This window comes from Nothobranchius furzeri, chromosome 2 (assembly GCF_043380555.1).
Source record: "Nothobranchius furzeri strain GRZ-AD chromosome 2, NfurGRZ-RIMD1, whole genome shotgun sequence".
Lineage (NCBI taxonomy): Eukaryota > Metazoa > Chordata > Actinopteri > Cyprinodontiformes > Nothobranchiidae > Nothobranchius > Nothobranchius furzeri.
Window position 1 is genome coordinate 72,444,158 of NC_091742.1, and position 14,010 is coordinate 72,458,167.

The window sequence follows — 14,010 nt, forward strand, 5'->3', positions numbered from 1 at the left end:
GAAGACAAAAGGGATTCTTCAGATAATAGATCAACGAGTCTCTTGGCCAGGGCAAGACGGTGTTCCTGCAGAAGAGACTCCCGGTCTGGCCGGTTTGGCCTCCATATAATAGAACAAAAGTGCCTAAAGCATAAAGGAGTTGCTGCAAACATTTTAATGTAAATAAGTACCTCAAGCAGAAAGGAAGCCCTCAGGCAGAAAGGAATTCCTGCAAACATTTAGGGTGAGGTAACTGTTTGACAATCAGATTTATCTATCAGTAAAAGTCACAAGTTGTACAAATAACACTTTTTGGACCATGCATATTGCCAATCATGCAAAGCCAGCCAATGACATTTATATAGCGGGTGAGTAGTTGGCTGATACAGAATGTGAGTTCCTCGTTAGTATAGTGGACAGTATCCCCGCCTGTCACGCGGGGGCCAACCGTGAATAGCTGTGACAGAGTGACAGCCAATGAAAATGCAGCATTCCTTGCTGGAGGATGCTGATGCTGAGCCACATCTAACCCATCACTTATCTTCCTTCCTGATCTGTTCAAACAGCGTAAAATAAAAGCTGTTGTTCAAATATTGTGATAAATAAGTGAAAGTGTTTTGTAAATGATTTTCAAATCCCATTTCATTAATCATTTTACTAGTAATTATTTTAGTGTAACTCATACCTCTATACTGTATATTAAATACTACCAAGTAAAGTAAAATGTAATCACATATGAACCATCACATTTGTTGTTCTTCTGCTTTAAGCTATTAAACTTTGAATTTGATTTGTTCATATTTATGACAACAGAAAATGTTCTCACAAAAACATTTTATTGCCAAAGCTTTTCAAATGCAGCAGTCAGTGAGTATTTTGTTCCTTTCACAACTGCAAGGTTTGTTTATGTGTTGCTCCAGACAAACTGAGCCAGCAGATGTTGATATGTACAAGTAGCTGCTGTAAGCAACAATTTAAATAACATTTTGCTGCAAGTAATGATAGAACAATTTTTTTTTAATTTAACATGAACCAGATGGTATTTTAACAGAAAAACAATATACATTATATACAAAGAAACAAACTAGTCCCAATGTTCCTGTGACAAACCAAAATAAACAGAAGTACAGATGTTAAACTTACACTTGCAAATTTACATCTGATCAGTAACCTAGAGGATAAAAAAACAATGAAACAATCCTCTGAGGATTTACAACATTTTCTATTTACATAAATACACTAAACCCAAGTTGTTCACTTGTTCTTTTCCTCCACCCATCTTTGTTTTTCCATCTCGTAGAAAGGAGACTTACTGAACTCCTTCCAGCTCATCTCTTTGACCATTCCCTGGCTTTGGTAAAGAGCGAACACCTTGGAGGGACAGTAAATATATTTTCCTGCCACTCCGGGGAATCCTGTGTGGATGTGTGGGCTGTTGGGTCCCTGTTACAGCTCCATGTGACAGAACCTACAGAGACGGCCTGCTGGTGCCGATTCTGTCCTTTGCCTTTTCTTTTCAGTCTTCTCCTGCACTCGCGTCTTGGTTGCATCCAGTTCTCTCTGAAAAAAGTCAGTGGTTGAAAAGTCTTCAAAGGACATTGTAGGGTTAGAGAGTCCTTCAGCAGCATAGCTCTGGTGCACCTTTTGTGAGCAGTAAAAATACCGCACAGGCCCCTGTTGATAGAAAAAGTGGATCGAGGATCCATCAGTTTCATATCGAGACTTTGGCTGTCCACAGGAAAGACACGTCTTTGTCTGTCTTTTCTTTTGCCCTGGCGGGAGCTGCTGCTGCTGCTCCTGCTGCTGCTGTTTGCTCAAAATGCCCTCTACGATTTTTTCCAGAGAGTGTTGAGTCAGAGGTGAGGACAAAGCAGGTGCAGGAGGGTTGAAAGTAGCTGGCTCAATAGTGACCACAGGAACATGGGATGACTCACTCCCCTCTGTTAAAGAGTGCCACAGTTGTTGTGTATCCTTCAGTTTCTCTGGGCTTATGTTCAAAGAAGAACTGGTGTTGAGCAGTTTCACCAGGTGCTTCACGTAGCGGGAGATGTGCAGTCTGGTGGTAGGATGCAGAAGGCTGTTTGGATCAGCAGCAGCTCGATGAACAATGGCTGCGTATTCCTGATCCACAAGCTTCAGCATCTCCTTGTCCCCACGGTGCTTCTGCAGCAGGTCATCAATGGCCTCTTTCATGGGCGGTGTCCAGCGTGTGTGATCCAACACAAAGACCCGCCCACCTGTTTTTATGGGTCCGACGCGGGCGCCACTTGGGTAGGCTCTCAGAGGCAGAGGTGGAGCACACGAAAGATCTGAAACACAATGAAACGGTCATGCTTACTCGGCTGATTGGTGAACTGTCTACAATAAAATGCAAATATGTAGAAAACATTTCAGTGGCTTACCTGGTGTGGCTAGAAATTCCTGGACATCTTCTTTCAGGAGGTCACCAGCAGAGAGTAGAGGGCTGACAGATGGAGCTGAACCCAAGTTGGAGGTTGACGCTGGAGTTGGAACTTGAGCCGAGATGGATGAATGCACAGGAAGCAGGAATGGAGCAGATGATTCACCTCTCTTCTGAGTCCTGTGTTTGTCCCAGTCAAGAGGGACCGGTCGGCAGCCTGGCTCTATGTACTCAAGTCCAAATCTTTCGCCGGTGTCCCTGTCAGAGACTCTGAGAGTGGGATATTTCTCCTGTCCAGTCACTCTCTTGTAAGAGCTGTTTAATTCAGCTATTAAAGCTGGATCAAATACAGCTGGCAGGACAACGTCTGGTCGCTTAAGGTCCACCAGTCGTTGGTAGTTCCATCTTGCCACTCCTGTCATTCCCTGCGCCTGAAACAGTTCAGTGGAGGCATGGGTTCCAGTGATCCACTGGGCTTGGTGGAAATGGTACCCCTCTTGCTGTGATGTACCTCTGACAGGAATCCAGATGTTGACCTTTGCTCCTTCTCCAGGTACATGGTTAAGCTGAAGAGTGCCACCATACCTGTACATGATCCTCTCGGAGATTTCAGGGTCACTGAGGCATCCACGGAGAATATGCACTCGCTGTATGCGCCACGTCTTCAGCATGGAGGGTTTAAACAGAGGGACATCATTTGGATCCTTGGCCAGATGAAGATGGTTGATCACCTTTTCCACTCTGTCCAGGAGCTCTGTGGGCTGTGGTATCTTGGTCCTGCAGTGCTCCCGTATGTGTTGTTTGGTGGGATTGGCTGGCCGGATACCACAGAATTCGTAGGCGTCCCGGAGCTTCTTGAGGTCCTCCTGATCCACCACAGAGAAGGCAGCAGAGAGAAGCTGGCAGAAACTGCTGTAGAGGGGGTGATGCTCAGACGTGCACTCCCGTGAAAAGCGCCTGAGGCAGTGAAACAAGTCCAGTTTTATGGCAATGTTGGGGTTGTAATGGGATCGAGAGGCACTAGTATTAGCCAGGGGTCCAGAGGTAGCAGCATTCACAATGGCAGGGGTTGTCTTCCAAGCATCCCAGAGTAAATGTTCACCAGGGATGGAGTCTGGGATCTTGAAAGAAGCACAGCAATCCCTGATCGGAAGATACACAAAGATGCAGAATAATTAGAATCATTCTTATGTTTTTGACTACTGTGTTTGGTCTCTGAGCACCAGGTTTCCTGGTTCTGTTAGGATGATGTCATCAAACAGCTGGTCATGATCTCGATAAACAATAAACACTTATTCCTAATGTTTTTCCTTTTGCATCACTGTGTATTATAACAGTTTCATGAATTTCTTCCAACATTTTCTAATTTATTAGAAAAGTATTTTTTTTAAATAAAATTAAAGAATTGTGTTTTCGTTAGTCAACCATTTGTTTCTTCTCCTAATCACTAAGGTTGCACATTAAAACAGACATAAAACACACAATCATGATCATTAGCAGGCTAAAAGGTAAAGAAGAGAGAAGATGTCTGCTCTCACCTGTCCACCCAGTGGTAGCCTGCCTTCTCCACTTCAGCTTCAGCGTACCTCCTGGCCACTCCCTCGTACATCGGCTGCAAGGACCTCTCAGCCTCAGACTGAACCATCACCCAGGAAACAATCAACCAGTTTTCGTTCATGATCGCAAAGCTAGACATTGTCCCTGATGCAAGTGTCACTTTGCGTGCAACTTTTCTGGTGTGGTCAGACCTGAAGATTTGTCCAAAAGATCCTTGAAGGAGCCTGGACATGACTGGCTCTTGGCGTCTGTACTCTTCCAGCAGACAGTCAGTGAGGTAGAAGCTGGAAACAGAAATTCCACACCACCCACTGGCATCTTCATATGAGCCAAAAGGACGTGGTGCATTGTCCTTTCTCACAAACTGCCCAATGGTCTTCTGTCCATGAACCCCTGCCTCAGCATCCCAAACGCTCTCGATTGCCTGCAGGTATGCCAGGTGAGCTCGCTCATATTTGAGATGCATGAGTTCATTCACCTGGTTTGCCATGTCTGATGGTGATTTGCCCGTGCGCCTCAGCTCATCCATTACAGACTTGCAGATGGCCTTCTTATATGTCAGGAATGCAGGCAGAATGTTTGTGAAGTGGCTGGGCAGCTTTTGCAGCCACCGGGGACTGTCTGCAAACCAGTTTCTCCGACAGGACTTGCAACAAAGTCTGGAGGAAAAGATGTAATACTGTCCACCGGTGCCAACAATCACCCGAGGCCTACCCACGCCAGCAGAGACCACATGAGGATGATGACACCCATGAAGACAGGGCAGGATGTAATTGTTCCTCAGTCTGATCATGATGTTACTTTCAGGCTTCCAGATGAAAAACGGGTGCAGCTGAAAGAAGTTGGGTGATGGGAGGTCGGCCACTGTGTCGATCAGCTCCGGTTGTGGAGGAAGACGCCAGAGGGAAACTGCGTTCCCCACGATGCGAACGGGACGAGAGCCAGGCCACAGTCCGAGATCCTGTAGTTCTGTCCTCATCCACAGTTTCTGGTGCTGAGAACAGCTCCAGCTGTTCATATCGAGGTCCCGGTCAGGCAAGAGCGAAGGAGCAGGTGGCTGGGCTGAGGAAACTGATATTCAAAAAGACAGATGATTTTAGAGTCCTTTCAGTCAAAACAAATGTTAAAGAATGTGTGGAACAAATGATAAAGCTAAAGTTAAGTAAACAAGTCAAAAAAGAAGCTGTCTAGATGATTTCCACTCTCACCCTTTTCACCTCTGTCTTCAAAATCCAGCACTCTCTGTGCAGAGGAGCCAGCAGATCTTGTGTTTGAATCTGAAAAATTGAGCCATCTTTCTGTTATTGTTTCAGGAATAATGGATCAGATCAAATCATTTGACGTAGTTGTGTAATTATCAGCAATAAACAGATGTTTAGTTCAATATTAGTGGAGATCTACCGTTAGATGACTCCAGGCTCTTTGTGAAGCTCGATGTTTCCTTTGCCAGGAAGGCGAGCTCTGGTGGCAGGGCCGCAGGTGTCTTCCCTTGTTTACTGGTTGGGACTGGTCCCAGAACAAGGTAAAGAAAAAAAAGTCTTCATGTAGCCTTGATTAAAATAAAACAGTTGAGAAACAGAGCTTGAATCTTCTCACCATCAACTGCTGAGGTTTCCAGTTGCTCTGATGCATCAGGAGGAGGTCTGGACAGCGTTGCAGACGGGACTAAAACAGAAAAGGCAGCAGTTATTCCAGCAGTTACAGAGTGTGCAGGTGTTGGTTGGTGTTAGTAGGAACTCAATCACACACAGTTACTTTTCCTGCTTACCACAGCTTTACACATAATACTGGAAAGGTCAGAAACAACCTCTTACTAATCAACCTAAGCAGGAGGAGTAACAGCACCCAGTGCACAAGCATGCATTCAACTTATAGTGCAAACCCCCACTTCAATGTTTTTAGTGTACAAGACATGCAAAAAAATAAAAATAACATACTCACTGTGTCTGGAATCACATCTTCTCAGCAGGAATCAATTCATAGTCCTGAGGACTTTTAGTGTAACAGTAGGAAGAGACACATGGAACAGGAACCTGGCCAGAACGTGGCCATAACAAAAAGCAAAGGCAGAACACAGAAGGTCATGGCTCAGTTTAGGATGGCAATTCTTCATGCAAGAGAATAGCTCTCCAGTCCTGAAACCTCTCATTTAAAAACCTGGTTTTGCTCGTGGAAGTAGTCTTGACACATCCTCTTCTCTTTTTGCTGCAGCTACAGCAACTGGTTACACACACAAAAGCAAACATCTAGAAATGAGATACACATCTGCAAGAGAGGCTCAAGAATTAACTGACTGTATTAACAGTGTTACTGACTGCTCGTGCTCAGCAGGTCAGAGGGTGAGATGTTCAACATGGCGCTCTCCAACTCTTTGTCCTCGTCCATAACTGTAGTGTGGACAAAGATTACAGCACACAGAATGACAAATATGATATCAGTTCAGGATAAATGTTAAACATTACATGTTTCTGTCATTTCAAAAATGAACATGAATCAAGTTTCTTACCCAGAGGTTCAGGTGGCACACTTGTATCCTGTTCAGTGGGTGTAGAAGCTGAGGCAGATTGATGTCTGCCCTGCAGGTACTGCTGCAGCTTCTTCATGCGTGTCCCGGGGAGGCAACTCTTTTTCAAGATGAAGTCCGCATACCCATCAGCTCTACTGTCCCAGATTTCCTTCCATGTGCTTTTGGCCCGGGAGCCAAAGCCAACCTGCTGCTCATCTTCAGAAGAGGCTTTGACAACACCTGCCTCGTAGCCGAGGACAGACTTGATCTCTGCAAAACTAAGAGCAAACTTAACACATGTCTGCAGGCTGACCTTGCTGTGATCCTCAGCCGAGCTACAGAGACCCAAATCCTCCTCCTTCTGGCGGTTCTTAATGAGGTACAGAGTGTATCCCACATCATTTTCTAAAAGCCACCTGAAAGACTTTCCTTTATATTTTCCAAATTGAAGGATGTAGTCTCCCAGCAGCTCTGTAATGTCGGTGGTATCCCCTCCTCTCCTACGAACTGTGGCCAAAGCATTTTGCCGTACCAGGTCCTCCTTCATGGACGCAGACCTGTCCTGCAAACTGGGGTCATCCTTGATGCGCTTGGCTTCAGGAGAGGGCGCCTGCAGGAGATATCCAAGGGGCCCCTTACGGAAAACCACGCTCAGCTTTCCTGGATAAAATACCATTTTCCTCTGCATCTTTGCCTGGTAAAGTTCAAGGACATTTTTGATTTAATTATTAGACACAACATTATAAAATATTTTAAGATTTGCTTGCATAGTTTTGATAATCATGTCTTTGTTCTGGAGCTGATTAACTTCAATAACAATTCTATCAAATAATGAACCCACTAAAACTGTGTGTGTGTGTGTGTGTGTGTGTGTGTGTGTGTGTGTGTGTGTGTGTGTGTGTGTGTGTGTGTGCGTGTGCATCTTCTGTTCTCATTACAACATTCTAAAGATACAACTGCAAACAAGATGAAGAGAGGCTGGGTTATATTTATTACTGTCATCAAACCTCACTCGACTATCTGCCTTTATTAAACCCATATCTTTATTTATTGGTTTGATTAACAAACTAGACAAACTATTCCTTAGTAGTAAAGCTCATTTGATCCTCTTATCTTTGTAACACAACACCAGTTATGTGACTCGCTGTCTGTATTATAGAATCAAATAGAAAACAATAGCACTTTGAGGAGGTTTAAATAAAGTTTCTTAAAGAATTGTTGCTTCTCACCTGAGGAACTCTGTCAGCACAACCTGGAATAGCTGGTAGTGGGTTGTTTCTGATGAACAAGCTGTAATCACATGTAAATCACCCTAAGAAGTCGATGATCTCACTGGGGACGGTGCCTCACTGTATTCCTGGCTCCACCTCCTCACACACTGAAGATCAGAGACTGTAGAAAGAGAAAAGAAGGTGAAGATACAGGCAGCCTTTGAAGGTCATAGACACAGGGGTTAATGCACCAGGCTGTGGTGTGAGTGACTCAGAGGGATGCAAAATCACTGCTGAATGTTCAAGAAATAGCTTGTATTTTATTATTTCTTTCAGTGACACAGAGCAGTCAGGCACAAATTAAAGTCCAAAAAATAAGTATACTTATTCAGCCATCAAACATTCATTTTTTGAATTGTAAGTACTGAGTTGGGCCAGGAAAGCTGATACCTATATTAATGTTATTTTTTTGTTTAGTTTTTATTTATTAATTTTTTTACTTGTATTTATTTTACAGAGTTTACAAGACAAAAAAGCATTACTTGAAAAAACCACTGCTGTGTTGTTTACAAATAACAAAATAATACCGAAGTTAATATAAAACCATAATTATCTTCTATATTTTTGCAATTTTTTCATTAGTTTTAACCGTAGAACTATGATCCTGAAGTGTTTACTTTTGAATTTAGCGTTTAGCGTGTATAGCGTTGCTACTCGTATCCTAGCAACGCAGTACGTTCGGAAACAACACCTCCAATCCTTGTAATCTGCATTCATATCAACAAAACTTACCTTATAACAGTCTAACCGAAGATTAAAGAATACTTTTAATCCGCTCCGCTGCTAATCAGTCCTGTCTCTACCGAAGTGGTTAGCAAGTGAACTACCGTTTCAGGCAGCTTCCTAGAAGAGAGAAGAGCGCAACAGCGCCACAATGCGTAGTGGTCAAAAATATATTACATCCGTAGTGGTTTAGGACTACCATTGGGAATGAATGAGATTTGGTTTAGGGGCGTTTAGCTAAACAATTCTCGGTCCCAGCGCGGGAGACCGGGGTTCGATTCCCCGACGGGGAGACCGCAGTTAACTTTAGCTTGATGCATTGAACAAAATGGCCAATTTTGCACTTGACCATCACTTCAACTGCTGGTATTTAACCCCAGGCCTCTTGCGTGGCAGCTGTTGAATGCTACCACTGGCCTACCAACCAGGACACGCTAACCTTTATGGCCTGCACGTATCACGCATGGCACAGTAAAATGTGCAGCCTTCATTTTCTTTTCACAATAGTTACTTCTACTTGTTTTTCTCATTGTCCCTGAGGTCTCTACATGTTTGTAATGGAAGCTTTTTGTATTTTGATACGGCATCTTGTTGGAACTCAATTGAACTGTAAGTCGTTTTGTAAGTTGAACCTGAATGCATACATCAAAATTTTTTAGCTTGCTTTCCACATCAACTGCACCACCGTGTCTTCATTTACACTTATTCGTTGAACTGCAGTGATTGATCATTTGATATGTTTTTTAGCTGTCATTTAGGACAGCCATTGAAACACAGGGTTTCTTCCTAATGTGTCGTTTTTCTCAGCATTTCTGTGGTGGAAACCTTTAGGATGTTCAAACCATCTTTACTCATTGCCACAGCTCCAAGGGTAACCAATAAATGCTGTCTGACGACAACTGTTGCACATCATGCAATGCCATCTGTTTGCATAGATGTTTCTAAAGGCCAGTTTAGGAATAGGCGCATGAAGAGTAAGACGTCGTTGTTTGTATTGGTGAGCCAATCACTGCCTGTCACATGAGAGACTTGGATTATAGATGACTACTAACTTTGATCGAAGCATTGGACAGGCCTTGGAATTCTATCCAACAGTGGTTGCATTGGCCGGGAATCGAACCCGGGCCTCCCGCGTGGCAGGCGAGAATCCTACCACTGGATGCACACAAGCGCATTAGCAACGCCAGTACTCTTGGTGCACAGGACGGTAACACGAGCAGGCTTTTTTTTTTCTTTTCGATACTGGACTTCTAGCCTTTGGGTATCACGATTGTTACATTCTCTGCCTGTTAATTTGCTCAGCATTTCTGTGGTGACAAACATGAGGACCTTCAAAGAAGGTTTACCCATTGTAAACATCACAAGTTGTACAAATAACACTTTTTGGACCATGCATGGGAGTCCAGGACAAGGTCCGGCGGCTATCAGTCCAACCCTTTACCGGGGCCCGAAACGTCTTTCGTGCGTGGATGTCAAAATCACCACCAGCGTAAAACCACACTGTCAACTGGTTATTAAAAAATTAAAGGGTGCAATTTAATTTAGGTACTCACTCTCTCCCTGAGTTGCAGACTCGCCCTGAGTCCGTGCGCGAGAGCCTGTTAATGGAAGTTCGTCTGCAGAGATAAACAGCCGGCCGATGGGGCAATTCTAAGCCCCCCGGACTTTGATGAGGAAGTGGCGCCATGCGGCTCTCCGAAGGCGAACTCCCACTGAAGGGATCTGCTTTCCCGGGTTTCAGCACCAAAAACGTTGGGTAATTTTTATTTGTCCTGTATTACCTCAAAGAAAACTCAGAGCACACACAGAGGGATTAGATTGATAATTTGGTACATTGTAAACAACCTTAAACAGACAACGAACACATACTTTGCAAAGTGTGAGATACTTTGCAAAGGGTGAGAAGAATCAATCCACACCAGTCGAAAACCAGTTTCCTCTCACCCCGAGTCGAAACTCTGGAGTGAATTTATTTGCAAGAACACACACACACCCATAAATTCCTCAAAAACCCCCTTGACCTCAGGAATCCACAGAAGACAAAAGGGATTCTTCAGATAATAGATCAACGAGTCTCTTGGCCAGGGCAAGACGGTGTTCCTGCAGAAGAGACTCCCGGTCTGGCCGGTTTGGCCTCCATATAATAGAACAAAAGTGCCTAAAGCATAAAGGAGTTGCTGCAAACATTTTAATGTAAATAAGTACCTCAAGCAGAAAGGAAGCCCTCAGGCAGAAAGGAATTCCTGCAAACATTTAGGGTGAGGTAACTCTGTTTGACAATCAGATTTATCTATCAATAAAAGTCACAAGTTGTACAAATAACACTTTTTGGACCATGCACTTTGCCAATCATGCAAAGCCAGCCAATGACATTTATACAGCGGGTGAGTAGTTCGCTAATACAGAATGTGAGTTCCTCGTTAGTATAGTGGACAGTATCCCTGCCTGTCACGCGGGAGACCGGGGTTCGATTCCCCGACGGGGAGACTGCAGTTAACTTTAGCTTGATGCATTGAACAAAATGGCCAATTTTGCACTTGACCATCACTTCAACTGCTGGTATTTAACCCCAGGTCTCTTGCGTGGCAGCTGTTGAATGCTACCACTGGTCTACCAAACAGGACACGCTAACCTTTATGGCCTGCACGTATCACGCATGGCACAGTAAAATGTGCAGCCTTCATTTTCTTTTCACAATAGTCATTTCTACTTGTTTTTCTCATTGCCCCTAAGGTCTCTACATGTTTGTAATGGAAGCTTTTTGTATTTTGATACGGCATCTTGTTGGAACTCAATTTAACTGTAAGTCGTTTTGTAAGTTGAACCTGAATGCATAAATCAACATTTTTTAGCTTGCTTTCCATATCAACTGCACCACCGTGTCTTCATTTACACTTATTCGTTGAACTGCAGTGATTGATCATTTGATATGTTTTTTAGCTGTCATTTAGGACAGCCATTGGAACACAGGGTTTCTTCCTAATATGTCGTTTTTCTCAGCATTTCTGTGGTGGAAACCTTTAGGATGTTCAAACCATCTTTACTCATTGCCACAGCTCCAAGGGTAACCAATAAATGCTGTCTGACGACAATTGTTGCACATCATGCAATGCCATCTGTTGGCATAGATGTTTCAAAAGGCCAGTTGAGGAATAGGCGCATGAAGAGTAAGACGTCGATATTCGTATTGGTGAGCGAATTACTGCCTGTCACATGAGAGACTTGGAATATAGATGACTGCTAACTTTGATCGATGCATTGGACAGGCCTTGGAATTCTATCCAACAGAGGTTGCATTGGCCGGGAATCGAACCCGGGCCTCCCGCGTGGCAAGCGAGAATCCTACCACTGGACCACCAATGCACACAAGCGCATTAGCAACGCCAGTACTCTTGGTGCACAGGACGGTAACACGAGCAGGCTTTTTTTTTTCTTTTCGGTACTGGACTTCTAGCCTTTGGGTATCACGATTGTTACATTTTCTGCCTGTTAAATTGCTCAGCATTTCTGTGGTGACAAACATGAGGACCTTCAAAGAAGGTTTACCCATTGTAAACATCACAAGTTGTACAAATTACACTTTTTGGACCATGCATGGGAGTCCAGGACAAGGTCCGGCGGCTATCAGTCCAGCCCTTAACCGGGGCCCGAAACGTCTTTCGTGCGTGGATGGCAAAATCACCACCAGCGTAAAACCACACTGTCAACTGGTTATTAAAAAATTAAAGGGTGCAATTTAATTTAGGTACTCACTCTCTCCCTGAGTGGCAGACTCGCCCTGAGTCTGTGCGCGAGAGCCTGTTAATGGAAGTTCGTCTGCGGAGATAAACAGCCGGCCGATGGGGCAATTCTCAGCCCCCCGGACTTTGATGAGGAAGTGGCGCCATGCGGCTCTCCGAAGGCGAACTCCCACTGAAGGGATCTGCTTTCCCGGGTTTCAGCACCAAAAACGTTGGGTAATTTTTATTTGTCCTGTATTACCTCAAAGAAAACTCAGAGCACACACAGAGGGATTAGATTGATAATTTGGTACATTGTAAACAACCTTAAACAGACAACGAACACATACTTTGCAAAGTGTGAGATACTTTGCAAAGGGTGAGAAGAATCAATCCACACCAGTCGAAAACCAGTTTCCTCTCACCCCGAGTCGAAACTCTGGAGTGAATTTATTTGCAAGAACACACACACACCCATAAATTCCTCAAAAACCCCCTTGGCCTCAGGAATCCACAGAAGACAAAAGGGATTCTTCAGATAATAGATCAACGAGTCTCTTGGCCAGGGCAAGACGGTGTTCCTGCAGAAGAGACTCCCGGTCTGGCCGGTTTGGCCTCCATATAATAGAACAAAAGTGCCTAAAGCATAAAGGAGTTGCTGCAAACATTTTAATGTAAATAAGTACCTCAAGCAGAAAGGAAGCCCTCAGGCAGAAAGGAATTCCTGCAAACATTTAGGGTGAGGTAACTCTGTTTGACAATCAGATTTACCTATCAATAAAAGTCACAAGTTGTACAAATAACACTTTTTGGACCATGCACATTGCCAATCATGCAAAGCCAGCCAATGACATTTATATAGCGGGTGAGTAGTTCGCTAATACAGAATGTGAGTTCCTCGTTAGTATAGTGGACAGTATCCCCGCCTGTCACGCGGGAGACCGGGGTTCGATTCCCCGACGGGGAGACTGCAGTTAACTTTAGCTTGATGCATTGAACAAAATGGCCAATTTTGCACTTGACCATCACTTCAACTGCTGGTATTTAACCCCAGGTCTCTTGCGTGGCAGCTGTTGAATGCTACCACTGGTCTACCAAACAGGACACGCTAACCTTTATGGCCTGCACGTATCACGCATGGCACAGTAAAATGTGCAGCCTTCATTTTCTTTTCACAATAGTTATTTCTACTTGTTTTTCTCATTGCCCCTGAGGTCTCTACATGTTTGTAATGGAAGCTTTTTGTATTTTGATACGGCATCTTGTTGGAACTCAATTTAACTGTAAGTCGTTTTGTAAGTTGAACCTGAATGCATAAATCAACATTTTTTAGCTTGCTTTCCATATCAACTGCACCACCGTGTCTTCATTTACACTTATTCGTTGAACTGCAGTGATTGATCATTTGATATGTTTTTTAGCTGTCATTTAGGACAGCCATTGGAACACAGGGTTTCTTCCTAATATGTCGTTTTTCTCAGCATTTCTGTGGTGGAAACCTTTAGGATGTTCAAACCATCTTTACTCATTGCCACAGCTCCAAGGGTAACCAATAAATGCTGTCTGACGACAATTGTTGCACATCATGCAATGCCATCTGTTGGCATAGATGTTTCAAAAGGCCAGTTGAGGAATAGGCGCATGAAGAGTAAGACGTCGATATTCGTATTGGTGAGCGAATCACTGCCTGTCACATGAGAGACTTGGAATATAGATGACTACTAACTTTGATCGATGCATTGGACAGGCCTTGGAATCCTATCCAACAGAGGTTGCATTGGCCGGGAATCGAACCCGGGCCTCCCGCGTGGCAGGCGAGAATCCTACCACTGGACCACCAATGCACACAAGCGC

General features: G+C 44.0%; 2 protein-coding genes and 5 non-coding genes across 7 annotated transcripts; 2 read left to right on the forward strand and 5 right to left on the reverse strand.

The window, feature by feature from the left end:
• Positions 1–794: 794 nt before the first annotated feature.
• LOC139061596 (uncharacterized) lies at positions 795–6,091 on the reverse strand. The gene is made up of 6 exons (XM_070547868.1): positions 5,534–6,091; positions 5,339–5,443; positions 5,146–5,214; positions 3,919–5,008; positions 2,382–3,523; positions 795–2,288 (listed from the first exon to the last, which is right to left on the reverse strand). Exons 4-6 carry the CDS (start codon positions 4,953–4,955, stop codon positions 1,426–1,428), a joined length of 3,042 nt encoding a protein of 1,013 aa, XP_070403969.1. The 5' UTR covers positions 4,956–5,008; positions 5,146–5,214; positions 5,339–5,443; positions 5,534–6,091; the 3' UTR covers positions 795–1,425.
• On the reverse strand, positions 6,081–8,755 carry LOC139065396 (uncharacterized). Its single transcript, XM_070547908.1, has 4 exons — positions 8,447–8,755; positions 7,673–7,835; positions 6,253–7,137; positions 6,081–6,157 (listed from the first exon to the last, which is right to left on the reverse strand). Exon 3 carries the CDS (start codon positions 7,129–7,131, stop codon positions 6,409–6,411), a length of 723 nt encoding a protein of 240 aa, XP_070404009.1. The 5' UTR covers positions 7,132–7,137; positions 7,673–7,835; positions 8,447–8,755; the 3' UTR covers positions 6,081–6,157; positions 6,253–6,408.
• A 781-nt stretch (positions 8,756–9,536) lies between these two features.
• trnag-gcc (transfer RNA glycine (anticodon GCC)) lies at positions 9,537–9,610 on the reverse strand. Its single transcript has one exon. It is a non-coding gene; the product is annotated as a tRNA-Gly (tRNA).
• Positions 9,611–10,851: 1,241 nt separating this feature from the next.
• On the forward strand, positions 10,852–10,923 carry trnad-guc (transfer RNA aspartic acid (anticodon GUC)). The gene has a single exon. It is a non-coding gene; the product is annotated as a tRNA-Asp (tRNA).
• An 806-nt stretch (positions 10,924–11,729) lies between these two features.
• Positions 11,730–11,800, reverse strand: trnag-gcc (transfer RNA glycine (anticodon GCC)). Its single transcript has one exon. It is a non-coding gene; the product is annotated as a tRNA-Gly (tRNA).
• Positions 11,801–13,051: 1,251 nt separating this feature from the next.
• On the forward strand, positions 13,052–13,123 carry trnad-guc (transfer RNA aspartic acid (anticodon GUC)). The gene has a single exon. It is a non-coding gene; the product is annotated as a tRNA-Asp (tRNA).
• An 806-nt stretch (positions 13,124–13,929) lies between these two features.
• Positions 13,930–14,000, reverse strand: trnag-gcc (transfer RNA glycine (anticodon GCC)). Its single transcript has one exon. It is a non-coding gene; the product is annotated as a tRNA-Gly (tRNA).
• Positions 14,001–14,010: the final 10 nt, after the last annotated feature.